The 21,998-nt window shown below is 45.8% G+C and overlaps 1 protein-coding gene across 8 annotated transcripts in view; it reads left to right on the top strand.

The window, feature by feature from the left end:
- LOC134945416 (ankyrin repeat and fibronectin type-III domain-containing protein 1-like) overlaps positions 1-21,998 on the top strand; it is a 1,003,308-nt gene that overhangs the window by 932,854 nt on the left and 48,456 nt on the right. For all 8 annotated transcript variants that reach the window (XM_063934677.1, XM_063934674.1, XM_063934676.1 and 5 more), the window contains 2 exons: positions 4,660-4,875; positions 6,980-7,146. In XM_063934677.1, coding sequence (XP_063790747.1) covers positions 4,660-4,875; positions 6,980-7,146 — 383 coding nt within the window. The remainder of the gene's footprint in view (positions 1-4,659; positions 4,876-6,979; positions 7,147-21,998) is intronic.

Here is a 21,998-nt window from a genome sequence, read left to right on the forward strand (position 1 = left end):
CACCCCTCTTCTGCTGTTCCCTCTGCACCCCTCTTCTGCTGTTCCCTCTGCACGCTTCTTCTGCTGTTCCCTCTGTATGCTTCTTCTGCTGTTCCCTCTGCATGGTTCCTCTGCTGTTCCCTCTGCACACTATTTCTGCTGTTCGCTCTGCACGCTTCTTCTGCTGTTCCCTCTGCAAGCTTCTGCTGTTCCCTCTGCACACTTCTTCTGTTGTTCCCTTTCCATGCCTCTTCTGCTGTTCCCTCTGCACGCTTCTTCTGCTGTTCCCTCTGCACGTCTCTTCTGTTGTTCACTCTGCACGCCTCTTCTGGTGTTCCCACTGCACGCTTCTTCTGCTGTTCCCTCTACACTTCTCTGCTGTTCCCTCTGCAAGCTTCTGCTGTTCCCTCTGCACACTTCTTCTGTTGTTCCCTTTCCATGCCTCTTCTGCTGTTCCCTCTGCACGCTTCTTCTGCTGTTCCCTCTGCACGTCTCTTCTGCTATTCCCTTTCCACGCCTCTTCTGCTGTTCCCTCTGCACGCCTCTTCTGCTGTTCCCTCTGCACGCCTCTTCTGCTGTTCCCTATGCATGCTTTTTCTGCTGTTCCCTCTGCACGCTTCTTCTGCTGCTCCCTACTGTTCCCTCTGCACGATTCTTTTGCTATTCCCTCTGCACACTGCTTCTGCTGTTCGCTTTGCACGCTTCTTCTGCTGTTCCCTCTGCACGATTCTTCTGCTGTTCCCTCTGCACGCTTCTTCTGCTGTTCCCTATGCACGCCATTTCTGCTGTTCCCTATGCGCGCCATTTCTGCTGTTCCCTCTGCGCGCGTCTTCTACTGTTCCCTCTGCACGCTTCTTCTGTTGTTCCCGTTGCACGCTTCTTCTGTTGTTCCCTTTGCACACTTCTGCTGTTCACTCTGCACACTTCTTCTGTTCCCTCTGCATGCTTCTTCTGCTGTTCCCTCTGCACGCTTCTTCTGCTTTTCCCTCTGTACACGTCTTCTGCTGTTCCCTCTGCACGCCTCTTCTGCTGTTCCCTCTGTATGCTTCTTCTGCTGTTCCCTCTGTATGCTTCTTCTGCTGTTCCCTCTGCATGGTTCCTCTGCTGTTCCCTCTGCAAGCTTCTGCTGTTTACTCTGCACGTTTCTGCTGTTCCCTCTGCACACCTCTTCTGTTGTTCCCTTTCCATGCCTCTTCTGCTGTTCCATCTGCACGCTTCTTCTGCTGTTCCCTCTGCACGTCTCTTCTTTTGTTCACTCTGCACGCCTCTTCTGGTGTTCCCACTGCACGCTTCTGCTGCTATTCCTTTTCCACGTCTCTTCTGCTGTTCCCTCTGCACGCCTCTTCTGCTATTCCCTTTCCACGCCTCTTCTGCTGTTCCCACTGCACGCCTCTCCTGCTGTTCCCTATGCACGCTTTTTCTGCTGTTTCCACTGCACGCATCTTCTGCTGCTCCCTACTGTTCCCTCTGCACGATTCTTTTGCTGTTCCCTCTGCACACTGCTTCTGCTGTTTGCTTTGCACGCTTCTTCTGCTTTTCGCTCTGTACCCGTCTTCTGCTGTTCCCTCTGCACGCCTCTTCTGCTGTTCCCTCTGCACGCCTCTTCTGCTGTTCTCTCTGCACTCTTCTTCTGCTGTTCACTCTGTATGCTTCTTCTGCTGTTCCCTCTGCACACTACTTCTGCTTTTTGCTCTGCATGCTTCTTCTGCTGTTCCCTCTGCAAGCTTCTGCTGTTTACGCTGCACGTTTCTGCTGTTCCCTCTGCACGCTTCTGCTGTTCCCTCTGCACACCTCTACTGTTGTTCCCTTTCCAACGTCTGCTGTTCCCTCTGCACGCTTCTTCTGCTGTTCCCTCTGCACGCTTCTTCTGCTGTTCCCTCTGCACGTCTCTTCTGTTGTTCACTCTGCACGCCTCTTCTGCTGTTCCCTCTGCACGCTTCTTCTGCTATTCCTTTTCCACGCCTCTTCTGATGTTCCCTATGCATGCTTTTTCTGCTGTTCCCTCTGCACGCTTCTTCTGCTGCTCCCTACTGTTCTCTCTGCACGATTCTTTTGCTGTTCCCTCTGCACGCTGCTTCTGCTGTTCCCTCTGCACACCTCTTCTGCTGTTCCCTATGCACTCTATTTTTGCTGTTCCCTCTGCGCGCTTCTTCTGCTGTTCCCTACTGTTCCCTCTGCACAATTCTTTTGCTGTTCCCTCTGCACGCTGCTTCTGCTGTTCAGTTTGCACGCTTCTTCTGCTGTTCCCTCTGCGCGCTTCTTCTGCTGTTCTCTCTGCACGCTTCTTCTTCTGTTCCCTCTGCATGCTTCTTCTGCTTTTCTCCCTGCGCGCTGCTTCTGCTGATTGCTCTGCACCCTTCTTCTGCTGTTCCCTCTGCACGCCTCTTCTGCTGTTCCCTCTGCACCCTTCTTCTGCTGTTCCCTCTGCACGCCTCTTCTGCTGTTCCCTCTGCACATGTCTTCTGCTGTTCCCTCGGCATGCTTCTGCAGAGAGTCATGATATAGGACATATACGTGATAGTTCATGCTGTCAGGACAAAGACCTGTCCCAAAATCAGGACAGTTGTATTACGCTGCTTACCCCACACTCCCCAGCATTTATTTCCTTTTCTCACCCAACACAGACACATATATTCACCCTTCCCTTCCCCTACTGCTGACTATGCAATTCCATCACCTCTTCATTGCTACTCACCTACTCTGCTTATCTGGTATGGCAAGCAGAAGATGGATAAGTCAGACTCTGCACTCACCAGATAGAACAATGGGAGTCATTCCGAGTTGATCGCTCGCTAGCTGTTTTTAGCAGCCGTGCAAATGCTAAGCCGCCGCCCTCTGGGAGTGTATCTTAGCTTAGTAGAAGTGCGAACGAAAGGATCGCAGAGCGGCTTCCAAAAAAATTGTGCAGTTTCAGAGTAGCTCCAGACCTACTCCTAGATTGCGATCACTTCAGACTGTTTAGTTCCGGATTTGACGTCACAAACACGCCCTGCGTTCGGCCAGCCACGCCCAGGTTCAGTGGCTGCTTTAAACCAGGTGAAATACAGGCTTGTAGTCAGCCAGCCACAGAACCTGTGTAATTCATGAGTGTCCCAGGTTAAATGGATAATATGGTCAGTCTACATAGACCGTAGTTTGATAGGACGCTCAGTGAACATTACCTACCTGAGAGTGCAGTAATGTCTCTTCAGTTGCAAGTGAAGATACGATCGATATGCATACAACACTGCATTGTACTTCCATGTGCACAGTTTCAGAGCATGTGTGGTGTGAAAGACATGCTCCGCAAATATGCTTAAATCACCCTCAGTTCCTCTCTGACTAGATAAGCAGTGGTGCACACAGGAGGGGTTTTTGAGTACCAAGAAAGCCTCCCTGACTGACCAAAATCGGAGACCCAGTCCCCGCAGATAATGCTGTGATTTGGACACTCCCACACACTCGCAAATTGTGCCATTATGCTGTGAGGGGGTGGGGTCTAATGACCCTTTTTACCTTATATACTGTAGGGCCTGATTTAGACTTAATTACTGTTGTGCGAAATCATACAGCAGCAGATTATCGAATGACTGCGCATGCACCGCAATGCTCAGGCTCGACGCCAAACAGCAACAGAAAGGTGTGAAAATTTCGATCGATAGGCATACGCAAGGTGATTGATAGGAAGCATGGGTTTGGTAACTGCCCGTTTTCTGAGAGTGTCAGGAAAAAACGCAGGAGTTCCAAAGCGTTTTCTGGGAGGGTGTGTGACGTCAGCTCCAGCCCCGAACATCCTGATTCTATCGCTCTGTAAGCATAAGTCCTGGGCTACGTACAGACTTGAAGAATCATTTGATGGTGAGTTGCGAACGGATTTGCAGATGTCCGCTATCTGGCAAGGGTTTCGCAGGGCGTACACATGCATTCACACACTTGCACGGGGCGGGTTTTCACTATCTATGGGCCGCGACTATCTGATCGCAGACTGCTGCAAATTTGCAGAGGAGTGATCAGGTCTGAATTAGGCCCATAGTTATATAGATTGATCGATCAATCAATCAATCAATCAATCCAAAAACTGCTGGTACTCCATAATGAAAAGCTTCCTCCGGTGCTCAGAAGTGCATACACATCACCAACAGACAGCGCTCAGGAGATATCAGTTAGGCAAAAGGCTGTATTGCACATATAGTCAGTCAATATGCTTGGAGCCCAGTGAGCCAATAGGCTGGTGCCCATACCTGCAGGACGCAGGGACGACCATAAAACTTTGAGGCTGTGTTTGTGTAAAGCTGTGGCAACCAAGCCAGGCCCGGAGGCCGGCGTCCATACCTGCAGGATGCAGGGAGGACCATGACTTGTTTCACTGATGTATGCTGATGATAGTAAAGCTCCAGTTTAATTACGGAACCTGAACAAGCTCCATGTAGACCTCATTTGAGCACCACTGACACACTACCAAGCTAATACTCCCCTGGGTATTTATAACAAATCAGAGCCCCGTCTCTACAGCTTTATCATATCCATTGCTCATATATGTATATTATATTATTATTACTGTCAGGCAGTATATGTGTAAATAGCCAAATATATAAATAAAGCAGCACTTTTCCTTTGCTGGACCATTGTGTACACAAGTGTTGTAGTTACAGTGTGTCACTCTGATCCTTCTCCTCCCTAAATGTTCTTTCCTCTTGCCAGGGTCTTCTCGGATTCCAGGACCTGGGGCAGGTTTTCTTCGAGCCCATTAAAGACAAGCAAGGGAACATTGTGATTGTGACTCTGAAGGAGGTGAAACTGAGCCAGACGCTAGAGAACGTACGCTGGATGCCGGTCTTCAAACTGCAGACTCACAGGAAGTCTGTCTCATCACCGGACGAGCCCAGCGCTCTGGACGTCCTGCTGATGACACTGCATGTGAGTTGACCTTCTCGGCTTTCAGTAGTTGGAGAAAGGAAGTGAGCGAGGTGTTTTATCTGCAGGAATGTGTAAGCAGTCCTTGTGCTCTGATGTGACCTGTCACTACAGATGTCCCACATATGTCACAATGCAGATTTTTATGTCTTCCAAACCACAAAGCCGAGGATACAGTCATGGAGGAGGGAATAATTACAACCTACAGATCAGTGTTTTTTAGTACATCATTCTGCAGTACAAAGAATTATCAAATTGTGTGGAAAAATGACAAAAGTCATAATAACAATAAACTATTAGCTTTGGTAAAAGTACAGAACATGGGGCACACTAACCTTTTACTATATATACATATTATTTACTACCAGTTATTTATATAGCGCACACATACTGTATTATGCAGCACTCTGAGAATATCTGGTCATTCATATCAGTCCCTGCCCCAGTGGAGCTTACAATCTATGGGCCTAATTCAGACCTGATCGGTGTTGTGCGTGTTCGCACAGCAGCCAATTAGGTCTGAACTGAGCATGCACCGCCGCTTGCCAGACAGCTGACGGGCGTCTCAGCTCTGCGATCGCCTCTGCCTGATTGACAGGAAGAGGCGTTTGCTGGGCGGGAGGGGCCGGGCCAGTGGCGTTTGGACGCCGTTTTAGGGGCGTGGTCCGAGCAACGCAGGCATGCCCAGACCGTGCGGGGGTGGCGGCTGCGTGACGTCACACGCAGCCATGGCGACCCTCACATTGACGAGTAGCTCCCTGCCAGCGTGCAGGAGCTGCGCTGGTAGGGAGCTACTCTTCAAGTACAAAATCATCGCCGCTGTATGATGCTTTTGAACTTGTGCATGGTGGAAGGTCGGGCCTGACATACGGGTCGGAGTAGCCCTATGCTGGGCGTCCCCCCGCATGTCAGTGTGACTGATCGTAGATGTCAGTGCGACTGATCCTAGATGAGCTAAATTTAGCATATCAACGATCAGGTCTGAATTAGGCCCTAGTTTCCGTTACACATGCACGCACACACAATTTACCAGTGTATTTTAGGATTGTGGGAGAAAGCTGGAGTACGTTGGGGAACCCGACGCAAGCACAGGGAGAATATACAAACTCCACACAGTTAGGGCCAAGGTGGGAATAGAACCCAAGACCTCGGTGCTGTGAGGCAGTAATGTTAACCATGACACCATCCGTAATAGATAGATAAAGTCCCATAAGTGAGGCACTCCTCTAAAAGAAACAACTTGTCGGGGTGCTCGTGCAAAGGTATGTAGGCATCGGAAGGGCAGGTGCTCCTTGGTCTAAAAAGCATTACACATAGACACCAATGTAAATGTGATGTTTCGTATGTTTAATCCTTTTTCAAAGAAGGCTTAAACATCCGAAACGTTGCATTTACATTGGTGTCCATGTGTAATGCTGTTTAGACCGGCGGAGTGCGCAACATCGTGTCCTATGCGTGACCATGGGACATCTGGGTAAGCCTCAGGTTACTCAGGATGTCCGGGGAAATCATGCTCCCGGGGCCAGTGAAGCTGCACATATGCACTGCGGCTGCTGTGAATGCGCAGATCTAAAAACATCAGATACTGTATGTGCGAAAATATCGGGTTCTCCTACATCTCTGAATTGTGCATTGATGTCCTTGATTTCAATGACTGAAAGAACATTGCCACACTGGGTCTTCCAATGCTAAACAAGACAAGTGTACTCTATACACTGGGAGTACCAGTTCTCACGCAGCAGCTGTAATGCATCACCATTTATATTGTACTGTATTTGTAAAGTGTATGTTTATGAAGCAGATATGAAAGCAATCATGTGCGTATTAAACAACATACTGTATACTGTATGTACACCAGGCATTACAGAACCTGAATGTACATCAACAAATCAAAGTACACCCAAATAAAATGAACACTATGAGCTACACGAGTCCGTCTGATTCCCTGTGGTCAAATTTACTGGCAGGTTTATTTTTGGTTGTGATATTCCAAAACCTGCTTTCACACATAACTCACAACATCTCATGTGTATACTTTAAGATTGGGCAGCACCTGGCACTGTAGGGCTCATGCACAATGATGGGGTCTCTCTGTTGAATATTCCAGGACAAATTAGCGTACCACAGGAGAAGCAGTCAGGCCCTGCCTCCAGGCCTGTATATGGGATATCTGAAGCTCTGCAGTGCAGTAGACCAGATCCGAGTGCTGGTACCTGAGCGGTTACCCAACATCCTTTGCCATGTGAAAATCCGGGCCAATTCCAACGTGTCCAGGTGCGTTTTCCAGTCTCCAAATGTGTTTATATTAAAAGTATATATATATTATATAAACTGTTTAGAAGTCTGCTTCCAGTGATCTTAAGCACTACGTGAACATCTACATCTAAATGACCGCTTTCCCCCAGACCTAAGGCCACGAGTGCAGTCATCATCACTACTAACTGCACTTACACATACCCCTAGCAACGCCACTTACTGTACAACTACCTATAGTAAGGGCACTTTCACCTACCCCTAGTAACAGCACTTACACCTACCCCTCGAAAAGACACTTGCACCTGCCCCTAGCTTTTACTTATCCACCAATCAGAGTCCAAGGTGCAGCCATCCTATTCAGCCAGCTTCACCCCTATAAATTAATAACTGATGCTGGCTTGTTGGCGAACTTTCTCCCTTGTTCCAGTATTGTCATCAAAAGAAGTAAGAACCAGCCAGCCAATCAGATGAAGAATCTCCCATAAGTTGTTTTTATTCCATTGCTGCAAAAGTGACCAATATATAGGGGATCCTCTTCTTTGTTCTTCTTCTTCTGCCTGACTGGGGGCTTCTAGGTACCAAAATCACATGTGCTGAGCAGTCTCCCCACTCTTCATTACTCAGTTTTGGTATGCGGTCAATTACAACAGATGGTTAACATGATGACACCGGATAAAAATGGCGACATACTACTGTATGTAATGTCGACATTGACATAGGGGGTAATTCAGACCTGATGCAGTATTTATTTACCCTGCATAGAAACAAAATAACCCACCCAAATCTAACTCTCTCTGCAAATGTTATATCTGCCTTCCCTGAAGTGCACATGGGGCCTAATTCAGACCTGATCGCTCGCTAGGGATTTTTTGCTGCCCTGCGATCAGATAGTCGCTCTCTACAGGGGGAGTGTATTTTAGCTGTGCAAGTGTGCGAACGCATGTGTAGCAGAGCTGTACAATAGATTTTGTGCAGTCTCTGTGCAGCCCAGGACTTACTCAGCCCCTGCGATCACATCTGCCTGTCCAGGACCAGAAATGACGTCAGGAACCCTCCCTGCAAACGCCTGGACATGTCTGCGTTTTTCCAGACACTCCCTGAAAACGGTCAGTTGCCACCCACAAACGCCATCTTCCTGTAAATCTCCTGGCGAACACCCATGCGAACAGATCCGTTGCACAAACCCATCGCTGAGCGGCGATCCACTTTGTACCTGTGCAACGCGCCTGCACATTGCGGTGCATACGCATGCCCAGTTTCGACCTGATCGCCCGCAGTGCGAAAAACGCACAGCAGCGAGCAGGTCTGAATTGCCCCCATAATGTTGAAATTTCCATTTAGGTTAGCAATAGGGTTACTATTAGGGATAGCGTTACAGTGTCGACACGCTGAATGTCAATAAGGTAAATGTCGACATTACGACCAAGTTGATGTTCTTTTGTTGACCTAATAAAAGATTACATCAGGCCTGGCCAACCTGTGGCTCTCCAGCTGTTGTGAAACTACACATCCCAGCATGCCCTGCCACAGTTTTAGCATTCCCTAATAACAAAAGTGTGGCAGGGCATGATGGGACTTGTAGTTTCACAACAGCTGGAGAGCCACAGGTTGGCCAGGCCTGGATTACATTGTGAATGTCTATATAATATACCACATTCCTAAGTTGCTGCCGGTATATAAACAACTAAGGACAATAGTTTATGGCGCCAATACATCAGCGGCCTCGATTTTCTAACCTGCTGGCACCGCTGATCCACCGACCGGTGGCCAGCAATGATCAGCGATCCGTCGGGGGAAATTAAACATGTTAAAATGGCCAATTTGACAATCCCAACCGTTTTTGTGTAAGAGGGAGGGGTGGGGACACGTTCTATGTACATGTGGGAGAGGGAGGAGGGGGATAGTTTATGTAAAGGTGTAGGAGGCATATGTATGTGTGTGACTGTATATATGTTTATGACTGTGTGTGACAGTATGTATATATGTGTATGCGGGTAACTGTATGCATGTGTGTGTCTAACTGTACATATATATGTGTGTGACTATTTGTGTGACAGTATGTATGTATTCATGTGACTGCTTGTGTGTGTGACATAGTTACATACTTATACACATACTGTTACATATGTATATTATTTATATGTGTGTAACAGTATGTGTATAAGTATGTAACTGTATTTATGTGTATGATAGTATATATGTATGTGTGTGACTGTATGCATGTGTGTGTCTATTTGTGTGACAGTATGTATGTATGTGACTGCTTGTGTGTGTGACTGTACATGTATATTTATGTGTGTGACAGTATGTGTATAAGTATGTAACTGCATTTGTGTATGATAGTATATATGTATGTGTGTGACTGTTAATATGTACGTGTATATTTATATCCCTTGCAACCATCACAATTTGATAAGACAGTCCTGTTTTTTGGGTACCATCCCACCTGTGGGCTGGAGGAAAGGTAGTGTGGAAATGCTCCCACCTGCCCTGCTGTGTGTGAGGTTGGCGGCCCCCACAGTGAAGTGAAATAGGCATGTGACTTGTGGCCACACCCCAGTTCATGTGCACGCTGAAGGCTTGCGCACTATGGCCCGACCCCTGTATACAAAAATGTTGGCCTTTAGGGCCCCACCCCCTGTCTTAAGTGCCCTCTAAAGCCTTAATCCAGCTCTGGACATCCCTGAACTATACACCCCTATTATAGCCCACCAATGTCTATCTATACAACCTCTAGTATTGAATGTACGATGTTCTGGGTAGTCAGGACTGCTGATTGGCAAAGAGAGTGTCAATCTTTTTATATATTTTTTTAAACTGCAATAAGAATGTAAATGTTATATATATATATATATATATATATAGAAGCATAGGGCCAGCACTCCTCGGTTAAACAATTCCTGCGCTGGTGCCTTCACATGTACAGCTGTACAATCATATGGAATCCAACGTGCGGCACTCAGCTATCAAAAGAAGAACACTGGAAACCAGTAGCGTATAACAACGTTTCAGTGCCCGAAAGCACTATCGTCAGGTTTATAAAGCTTAAACAAACAAGTTACATACCTTTATACATAACCACCCGTGAACACTGCCCCGCCGGGAGTCCCAACAACTCCTCCTCCTTTCCGGCTGCGGCTGATGACATCATCAACTAGTGCTCCCATCACCATAGAAACATATAAACAACATGCAGCGGTTCTGAGAAATGCAATAATACACATAGTGAATACCTCCGATCTCATTTTAATCATTCCTTCTGTCACTTAACCATTGAGACTAGCTATACCTTCAAAAGCAACTGTAACTCAAATATTCGTTTAATCCCCGTGGAGATAATACATCTAACCGATGTATCCACTGAACCTCCCTCTGTATTAATAACCGATTACGATCTCCCCCTCTCACAGGTTTTTTAACCCAATCGATCATGCGGTATCTAATACTGGACACACTATGTTTAAATTCCGCAAAATGGCGAGCAACAGGTTGCTCAGATTTTTTATCACTATTTAATGCGGCTCGGATCGCCGACCGGTGCATCGACATGCGATCCTTAAATCTCCCCTGGGTCTTACCTATGTAGGAAAGACCACAAGGGCAGATTATTTGGTAAATAACATAGCTGGAATTGCATGTTAGATGGTGTCGGATTACATTTTTTTTTTCCAGTATGAGGATGATAAAAGGAATCACCTGCAATTAAAAAACTGCAGGTGGTGCACCCACATTTGAAACATCCAAGCTTTTTCTTAGAGAGAAAGTGTGAGGGTTCAACTGTTTCACATTTGCTGATATCAGCACGTACTAGGAGGTCCCTAAGATTTTTACCACGTGTATAACACGGCATGGGATTTGTATTCTGAAATGGCAATTGTTGATCTGATTTTATTACATGCCAATGTTTTTTAATTACTGTACTTACTTCACTGGATTGTGTATTAAACTGAGTTATAATGGGTATACGTTCATTCTGTGCCTTAACCGTCACTTTTTTTAGCAGTGTCTTACGATCAATTTGTAACACTCGCTCCTTGGTATGAGCAAGTAAATTCATAGAATACCCCCTGGTGTATAATTTTTCCATTAGCAAATCAATCTGTTTAATGGCCGTCCCCCTGTCTGAATTAATTCTCCAAATTCTAAGCATCTGTGAATATGGAAGAGAATTTTTTAGTTTTACAGGATGACAACTATTATATTGTAATAATGTGTTCCTATCAGTCCCCTTCACATGTACCGAGGTTTCAAATTGATTACCAATTAATTTGATGTCTACGTCCAAATAATCTATCAATTCCTGGCTCATGCGAAAAGTGAATTTAATAGGACCTTCACCTCCATTGTTACCTTCCATTAATTTACAAAAGGTGTCTTTGGATCCTGACCAAACAAAGAATAAATCGTCTATAAAACGAGTGTATAGGACAATTTTTGAAAACACCTCTTCATCATCAAAGAATAATTTTTGTTCGACAGTGAACATAAAAATGTTCGCTATTGCCTGGGCTACTGCAGAGCCCATAGAGCAACCGCTCAGTTGGATATAATACTTCTTGTCGAACAAAAAATAATTCTTTTTGAGAGTAAACTCTAAAAGAGTTAAACAAAATTCCACAAATGCCAAATCATAAATACCACTATCAATTAGAAAAGTTCTAACAGCCTGTAAACAGATGTTATGAGGTATAACTGTATACAAGCTGACCACATCTGCACAAATCATCCAAGAACCCTCCGGGATATCGTGCAGTGTGGCCAGCTTGTTCAAAAACATAGTTGTATCTAGAAGAAAATTCTTATGCCGTTGCACCAACGGCTGAAGAATTGAGTCCAAGTATGTAGAAATCGGTTGTGACAAAGATCCTCTCGCCGAGACGATGGGGCGTCCCGGTGGGGGAGTTATCCCCTTGTGTATCTCGGGGAGTGTGTACAATATTGGGGCTATAGGGTATTTTGGTAATAGTGCATCAGCCAGTTTCTGTTCTATGATGCCATCTTGTACCGCTCTCGTCAAGATTAGCCCCAGTTCTTCTTGAAACTTATCCACTGGATCTCCCGATAGTTCTTTATAGGTCGCCCCATCATTTAACTGACGCAAAATTTCTCTGCGGTAATCATGAAGATCTTGTAGGACAATCGCTCCGCCCTTGTCTGCCGGTCGTATGATTAAATTAGAGTTCTTAGAGAGAGTTTGTATAGCCCTCCTTTCCTCCGGTGTTAAATTGGGATGTACTTCTTTAGACCGTACTGTGACACTTTTGACTTCTTTGTCAACTAGACGCATAAAAGTCTTCAGACTGGAATTATTTGTGTTTGGGTCGAATGTCGACTTTGGAATAATCTTCCTTAACTGTTCAGGGATAGGGTTTTCTGAAACACTTGCCTCTGACTTTGTCGATTTGTTAAAAAACTCTTTAATTTTTAATTTTCTGAATAATTGGTGCTTCTCTTGTTGCCACTTAAAGTCATCAAAGTAGGAGGTTGGAATATAAGAAAGGCCTTTACTTAATAAAGATCGTTCTTGTTGAGAAAGATCATAGGAAGATAAATTCAGTATTATTTCTTCCTTGATGCCGGCGGTTTCTTTGCTGGGTCGGATCCTTTTGCTTTGGCCCCCCCTCCTTGTTGTTTTCCGTTTTTTGCCAAGAACTTTGCCCGTGTTTGTGCTCCCGAAGGGGCTGTTCCAGAAGTTGTCAATTCTGAATCACTGTTGGTACTACTGTTATCTTGTGAGGAAAACCCCCCCGGGTCTTCCTGTTCTCTGAGGTCGACGGAAAAACGGGCGTCTATTAATATTGCCCCTATCTCCTGATGTCCATTGATACACAGTGTGTAGTTCGTAGTCCTGTTGAACTTTGGAATATTTTTCTTTTTTGAACTTCAATAATTCTCTTCTATATGTAGCTACTTGAGTCTCTAATTTGGCCATCCAATCCCCATTCGGATCCGTGCTCAATTTAGATGCATGCCCGTTTTTCCGTCGACCTCAGAGAACAGGAAGACCCGGGGGTTTTTCCTCACAAGATAACAGTAGTACCAACAGTGATTCAGAATTGACAACTTCTGGAACAGCCCCTTCGGGAGCACAAACACGGGCAAAGTTCTTGGCAAAAAACGGAAAACAACAAGGAGGGGGGGCCAAAGCAAAAGGATCCGACCCAGCAAAGAAACCGCCGGCATCAAGGAAGAAATAATACTGAATTTATCTTCCTATGATCTTTCTCAACAAGAACGATCTTTATTAAGTAAAGGCCTTTCTTATATTCCAACCTCCTACTTTGATGACTTTAAGTGGCAACAAGAGAAGCACCAATTATTCAGAAAATTAAAAATTAAAGAGTTTTTTAACAAATCGACAAAGTCAGAGGCAAGTGTTTCAGAAAACCCTATCCCTGAACAGTTAAGGAAGATTATTCCAAAGTCGACATTCGACCCAAACACAAATAATTCCAGTCTGAAGACTTTTATGCGTCTAGTTGACAAAGAAGTCAAAAGTGTCACAGTACGGTTTAAAGAAGTACATCCCAATTTAACACCGGAGGAAAGGAGGGCTATACAAACTCTCTCTAAGAACTCTAATTTAATCATACGACCGGCAGACAAGGGCGGAGCGATTGTCCTACAAGATCTTCATGATTACCGCAGAGAAATTTTGCGTCAGTTAAATGATGGGGCGACCTATAAAGAACTATCGGGAGATCCAGTGGATAAGTTTCAAGAAGAACTGGGGCTAATCTTGACGAGAGCGGTACAAGATGGCATCATAGAACAGAAACTGTCTGATGCACTATTACCAAAATACCTTATAGCCCCAATATTGTACACACTCCCCGAGATACACAAGGGGATAACTCCCCCACCGGGATGCCCCATCGTCTCGGCGAGAGGATCTTTGTCACAACCGATTTCTACATACTTGGACTCAATTCTTCAGCCGTTGGTGCAACGGCATAAGAATTTTCTTCTAGATACAACTATGTTTTTGAACAAGCTGGCCACACTGCACGATATCCCGGAGGGTTCTTGGATGATTTGTGCAGATGTGGTCAGCTTGTATACAGTTATACCTCATAACATCTGTTTACAGGCTGTTAGAACTTTTCTAATTGATAGTGGTATTTATGATTTGGCATTTGTGGAATTTTGTTTAACTCTTTTAGAGTTTACTCTCAAAAAGAATTATTTTTTGTTCGACAAGAAGTATTATATCCAACTGAGCGGTTGCTCTATGGGCTCTGCAGTAGCCCCGGCAATAGCGAACATTTTTATGTTCAGTGTCGAACAAAAATTATTCTTTGATGATGAAGAGGTGTTTTCAAAAATTGTCCTATACACTCGTTTTTATAGACGATTTATTCTTTGTTTGGTCAGGATCCAAAGACACCTTTTGTAAATTAATGGAAGGTAACAATGGAGGTGAAGGTCCTATTAAATTCACTTTTCGCATGAGCCAGGAATTGATAGATTATTTGGACGTAGAATTCAAATTAATTGGTAATCAATTTGAAACCTCGGTACATGTGAAGGGGACTGATAGGAACACATTATTACAATATAATAGTTGTCATCCTGTAAAACTAAAAAATTCTCTTCCATATTCACAGATGCTTAGAATTTGGAGAATTAATTCAGACAGGGGGACGGCCATTAAACAGATTGATTTGCTAATGGAAAAATTATACACCAGGGGGTATTCTATGAATTTACTTGCTCATACCAAGGAGCGAGTGTTACAAATTGATCGTAAGACACTGCTAAAAAAAGTGACGGTTAAGGCACAGAATGAACGTATACCCATTATAACTCAGTTTAATACACAATCCAGTGAAGTAAGTACAGTAATTAAAAAACATTGGCATGTAATAAAATCAGATCAACAATTGCCATTTCAGAATACAAATCCCATGCCGTGTTATACACGTGGTAAAAATCTTAGGGACCTCCTAGTACGTGCTGATATCAGCAAATGTGAAACAGTTGAACCCTCACACTTTCTCTCTAAGAAAAAGCTTGGATGTTTCAAATGTGGGTGCACCACCTGCAGTTTTTTAATTGCAGGTGATTCCTTTTATCATCCTCATACTGGAAAAAAAAATTTAATCCGACACCATCTAACATGCAATTCCAGCTATGTTATTTACCAAATAATCTGCCCCTGTGGTCTGTCCTACATAGGTAAGACCCAGGGGAGATATAAGGATCGCATGTCGATGCACCGGTCGGCGATCCGAGCCGCATTAAATAGTGATAAAAAATCTGAGCAACCTGTTGCTCGCCATTTTGCGGAATTTAAACATAGTGTGTCCAGTATTAGATACCGCATGATCGATTGGGTTAAAAAACCTGTGAGAGGGGGAGATCGTAATCGGTTATTAATACAGAGGGAGGTTCAGTGGATACATCGGTTAGATGTATTATCTCCACGGGGATTAAACGAATATTTGAGTTAGTTGCTTTTGAAGGTATAGCTAGTCTCAATGGTTAAGTGACAGAAGGAATGATTAAAATGAGATCGGAGGTATTCACTATGTGTATTATTGCATTTCTCAGAACCGCTGCATGTTGTTTATATGTTTCTATGGTGATGGGAGCACTAGTTGATGATGTCATCAGCCGCAGCCGGAAAGGAGGAGGAGTTGTTGGGACTCCCGGCGGGGCAGTGTTCACGGGTGGTTATGTATAAAGGTATGTAACTTGTTTGTTTAAGCTTTATAAACCTGATGATAGTGCTTGCGGGCACTGAAACGTTGTTATACGCTACTGGTTTCCAGTGTTCTTCTTTTGATAGCTGAGTGCCGCACGTTGGATTCCATATATATATATATATATATATATATATATATATATATATATATTTTACATGGAAGTGAGTAAGATACAGAATCTGAGCATAAATATCTGTGGTTAGGAATATTCTACTTGTTGATTTACACAGAGCTTGTGCAGCAGTGCCAACAATAAGAGATGTGTCCTAACACTTGAATACATTTCAAAATATTTAGTTTCACATTATTGGAGCTATAATCCGGCTTCCTGCATGCGGTATACATATGTAAACATTTATTTGAAGAGTCATTGTAAACGTTTAGTGAGCGAGTGGTGGTCCGCAGAACATTACGGTTACTTAGAGGAAGGTCGTGTCTTCTCTGAAATAGATAAAATACTTTAGCTCTTCTTGGTGTTACAGCAGAGCCTTCTTAGGTTTGACCAATGTTGCTTCATATTTTTCCCCTCAGATAAACATATTAAGTGGCCGTCAATTATTTTGTACTCCCAATTGTGGTTTCCCAGGCCTAGTGATGCCAAACCCCCAGTTTCCATCTTCCACGACTCTGGGGAGAATGGTTTATTTTATCACTAAATGAAAGTGTAAATGATATAACTATATAAAGAATACCAGTTCCGAGGCAGCTCAGTATTTATACGGGATGTAGGTATCTGACCGGCGGTCTTCTCACAATACCTCCCCCTACATCCCGTCCCCTCACAATCCCGATGGTCGGCATGCCGAACAACAGGGACTATTCCCACTCGTGGGTGTCCACGATGGGTGTGGTTCATCAAATCGTCAGTGTCTGGGTCGACAATGTTTAGGTCGACCACTATAGGTCGACAGTCACTATGTCGACATGGATGGAAGGTCGACAGGGTTTCTAGGTTGACATGTGCTAGGTCGACAGGTCTAAAGGTCGACATGAGGATTTTTTTTTTGTGTCGTTTTATTCGTAGAGTGACCGGGATCCCAAATTAGTGCACCGCGTCCCCTCACATGGCTCGCTTCGCTCGCCATGCTTCGGGCATGGTGCCTTCGCTCCGCTACCGCTTCGCTCGGCACACTTTACCGTTCCAATCGTAGTCCACGTGGATCGTTAAGTATGAAAAAATTCAAAAAAAGAAAAAAAAAATTGAAAAACTCATGTCGACCTTTAGACCTGTCGACCTAGCACATGTCAACCTAGGAACCCTGTCGACCTTCCATCCATGTCGACTTAGTGACTGTCGACCTATAGTGGTCAACCTAAACATTGTCGACCTAGACACTGTCGATCTTCAGACCGGATCCCGTCCACGACACCCATAGAGTGGGAATAAAACCCTGCAGTCGCCACCGAGCCCGCAGCGTGACGTGCACAGCGAGCCCGCAAGTGACTTGTTGCGCTCCCCCCCCCGCTTGCATTCCACTGCCGGGATACCGGCGTCGGTATGCTAACCCGCGGTTTACTGACCGCCGGTCACGCATACCAGACCCATTTATACAAAGCCACACAGCAGTGGTGCCCAAATTGTTTTGTGCTCTGCCCTCTTCGTTCCATAAACACTTCCGCAGGACCCTATCGGGAAAGTCAATAACACAAAACATTAACAATTAATTTAAAGGTATTCAATCACAGTCTGGACCCGTAGATAACCCATCCCCTCAAGGGGACATTAGCGCCCACTTTGAGTATCTACTGCAATACAGCATTCCTGTGATACTGCATTCTACTATATGCCCAAGTCACTGACTTGAATCCATAGACTTGATCGTTGTATGACATGGCACAACTGACTTTTTGCTTACCTGTTTAAATCGTGCAAAAAAATATTGTATATCATTGTAAACGTTCGATGTTGTATTGTTCATAAAAGTATTGACAATTCTGCGTTCAGCTCTTTGTTTTTCCAGTGTTTCAATTCTAATTTTGGGGTGGCAACTCATGACGTGATATCAGGTGTGATTTTATTAAAGACTTGAAACTGTTGAAAGAATGGTCCAAATAAACAAGACAGAGCAGTGCAAAGTACTGTATGTCTGCACTGCCTGCTAGGAGAGAGCTCAGCCTGGCAGCTTCTAATCAAGTACTGAGACTGCTGGGCTGATTTATGCACTAATTCAGACCTGATCGCTGCTGTGTGTTTTCACACAGCAGGTGATTAGGTCTGAACTGCGCATGCGCTGCAGTGCGCCGGCGCATGCCAGAGATGCGATCGGCATCTCAGCCCTGCGATCGCCTCTGCCTGATTGACAGGCAGAGGCATTCGCTGGGCGGGCTGGCGGCGTTGGGCTGCCATTTTTGGGGTGCGGTCCGTGCAACGCAGGCATGCCTGGACCGTGTAGGGGGCGGACCATGGCGGCTGCGTGACGTCAGAAGCAGCTGCTGCGACCTGGAGAGCGACGGGTAGCTCGCTGCCAGCGCGCAGGAGCTGCGCTGGTAGGGAGCTACTCTTCATGCAATGCTTTTGTACCTGTGCGGGAGGGGTGGGCAGAGCCAGACATGCGGGGCGGACCCTGTGCTGGGCGTTCCCCCGCATGTCTGTGAAAGTGATCGTAGATGTGCTAAATTTAGCACATCTACGATCAAGTCTGAATTACCCCCTATGTCTGTATGGCACCAGCCACACTCACTGCAGCAGCAGCACTGATATAGAGCAATGATGTCTGGTTATGATCCATTATAATCACCTTGATTGTTATCTGACCATCATCAAGCCACGCTAACAGACTTGTGCCTGCTCCGGGTGTGACTCTTCAGATGTCACCACCCATGGCGCTGTCAAATCGGACAGTTATCCGGACGCTTGAATGAAAGCACAACACAGTACAGGTTGAGTATCCCATATCCAAATATTCCGAAATACGGAATATTCAGAAATACAGACTTTTTTGAGTGAGACTGAGATAGTGAAACCTTTGTTTTCTGATGGCTCAATATACACAAACTTTGTTTAATACACAAAGTCATTAAAAATATTGTATTAAATGACCTTCAGGCTGTGTGTATAAGGTGTATATGAAACATAAATGCATTCTGTGCTTAGACTTAGGTCCCATCGCCATGATATCTCATCAGTGCCAGATTAAGGTCCACATGGGCCTGGAGCTGAAACGTATGAAGGGCCTATTGTGTGCCTCGGAAAGAGGTGTGACAAGCGCTGCAGTGGTTTGACTAGTGATGTGACCAGTTTGGTATAAATAGGGGGTGTGGTCTGTGCCATGAGTGTGGCTATCGCCGTAGAGGTCATACAGTAGCTAGTTAACTATAACAAGAAAAAGTTTGTGACCACCATATAATACAGAGCATCAGTGACCACCATATCATACAGGGAACATCGCAGCGACTGCCATATAATACAGAGAGCTGTATCAACATGCAAATAAGGTGGAAAGGGGAGCAAAGATGGGGCAATACAGAGCATATGTGGAAAGATTAGAAAATATAGGGGCAATACAGAGTAGACCGGCAACTGAGGGCTCCTGGGACACACTTACCGACACAGGCACCACTTACTGACAGACACACTAATACAGGCACACACACACCACTTATTGACACATACCACTCTCAAAGACTTACTGACACATACACACACTGACACACCTTACTGACAAACACTTACTGATACACACATTTATAGACACAGACACCACTTACTGACAGATACCCCTTATGGACACAGACATCACTTACTGGCACATACATACTTAATGACAGACACCCATTACTGACAAAGATACAATTTACTGACACAAACATACAGGCACAAACACCCCTTACTGTCAGATACCACTTACTGACACAGACACCCCTTACTAACACAGATTCCCCTTACTGAAACAAATGCACTAACCCAGGCACACTTTCTGACACAGACACACTTACTGATACAAACACACTGACACAAACAGCCCTTATGGACACAGACACCCTTACTAACACAAACACCCTTACATAAACAGACACCCCTTACAGACAAAGACACCTCTTACTGACATAAACGCACTTACATAAACAGACACCCCTTGTTGACACAGACACACTTACTGACACAAACACCCCCTACAGATACCACTTACTAACACAGACACGCCTTCCTGACACAGATTACACTTACTGACACACACCTACTGACAGATGCTACTTACTGACAAAGAAAACACAGATAAACTTACTGACACAGACAACACTTACTGACAGACAGACAGACAGACAGACACACACACACACACAGACACACACACACACACACACACACACACACACACACACACACACACACACACACACACAACACAGATAAACTTACTGACAGACACCACTTAAATATGGGAGAGGAGACCCCAGGGCCTGGTGTATGTTGCAACTCACTGGGTTTTGCACACCTGCCCTGCTCTGACATTCATGGAGACAGGGGCGGATTGGGATGGAAAACCAGCCAAGGACATTTCTGAAGTAGCCCTAAATAGGGGGTTGAGTCTATGGGCCTAATTCAGACCTGATCAATTTCACAGACATGAGGGGGGGGACGCCCAGCACGGTGCAATGCTTTTGTACTTGATGAGTAGTTCCCTACCTCCTGCTTGCTGACAGGGAGCTACCCGTCGCTGTCTGGGTTGCAGCGGCTGCGTGTGACATCACGCAGCCACCGTGGCCCTCCCCCCGCATGGTCCGGGCACGCCTGCGTTGCATCACCTGTTCCTTCCCTCACACTCCGACTCCCCCTCTCCTCCATCACTCATACTCCGACACCTTCTCTCCTTCATCCCTCATACTCCGGCACCTCCTCTCCTCCATCACCTGTTCCTTCCCTCATGCTCCAGGAACCTTCTCTCCTCCATCACCTGTTCCTTCCCTCATACTCCGTCTCCCCCTCTCCTCCATCACTTATACTCCAGGACCTCCTCTCCTCCACCACCTGTTCCTTCTCTCACACACCGGCTCCCCCTCTCCTCCATCACTCATACTCCGGCACCTCCTCTCCTCCACCACCTGTTCCTTCTCTCACACACCGGCTCCCCCTCTCCTCCATCACTCATACTCCGGCACCTCCTCTCCTCCATCACCTGTTCCTTCCCTCATACTCCGGCTCCCCCTCTCCTCCATCACTCATACTCCGGCACCTCCTCTCCTCCATCACCTGTTCCTTCTCTCATACTCCGGCACCTCCTCTCCTTCATCACTCATACTCCGGCACCTCCTCTCCTCCATCACCTGTTCCTTCTCTCACACTCCGGCTCCCTCTCTCCTCCATCACTCATACTCCGGCACCTCCTCTCCTCCATCACTTATACTCTGGCACCTCCTCTCCTCCATCACTTATACTCCAGCACCTCCTCTCCTTCATCACTTATACTCCGGCACCTCCTCTCCTCCATCACCTGTTCCTTCCCTCATACCTTGGCACCTCCTCTCCTCCATCACTTATACTCCAGCACCTCCTCTCCTTCATCACTTATACTCCGGCACCTCCTCTCCTCCATCACCTGTTCCTTCCCTCATACTCCGGCTCCCCCTCTCCTCCATCACTTATACTCCGGCACCTCCTCTCCTCCATCACCTACTCGTTCCCTCACATTCTGGCTCTCCCTCTCCCCCATAACTCTGCTTCTTCCCTCTACATTCTGGCCCGTCCTCTTCTCCATTACCCTCCTTACTTTACAGCCACAGCGCTCAGTAAAAGCCAGACAGAGCAGGTCTACAATATTGCAGCCATTCCTCCTCACGTTTCCATGCCTGACCTCTCTTCCCCTGCAGGTTGCGCAGCCAGTGTGAAAAATAAGGGAAATAAGAAAACGGTGCTCCTTGAAAACTATTCTTTCAAAGGGCCTAATCCAGACATGGTCGCAAGCAGGCATTTTTTGCACTGCTGCGACCAGGTAGTCGCCGCCTACATGGGGAGGGGGTAACCGCTGTGCAAGGGTGCGAATGCATGTGCAGAGAGCTGCACAAAACCCTCTGCACAGCTCAGGACTTACTCTTCCAGTGCGATGATCTGGCCCGGAGCTGACGTCAGGAACCCTCCATTCAAACGGCTGGACACGCCTGCGTTTCTCCGGACACTCCTAGGAAACGGTCAGTCGACACCCACAAACGGCCTCTTCCTGTCAA

This window comes from Pseudophryne corroboree, chromosome 7, assembly GCF_028390025.1.
Source record: "Pseudophryne corroboree isolate aPseCor3 chromosome 7, aPseCor3.hap2, whole genome shotgun sequence".
In the NCBI taxonomy this organism is placed as follows: domain Eukaryota; kingdom Metazoa; phylum Chordata; class Amphibia; order Anura; family Myobatrachidae; genus Pseudophryne; species Pseudophryne corroboree.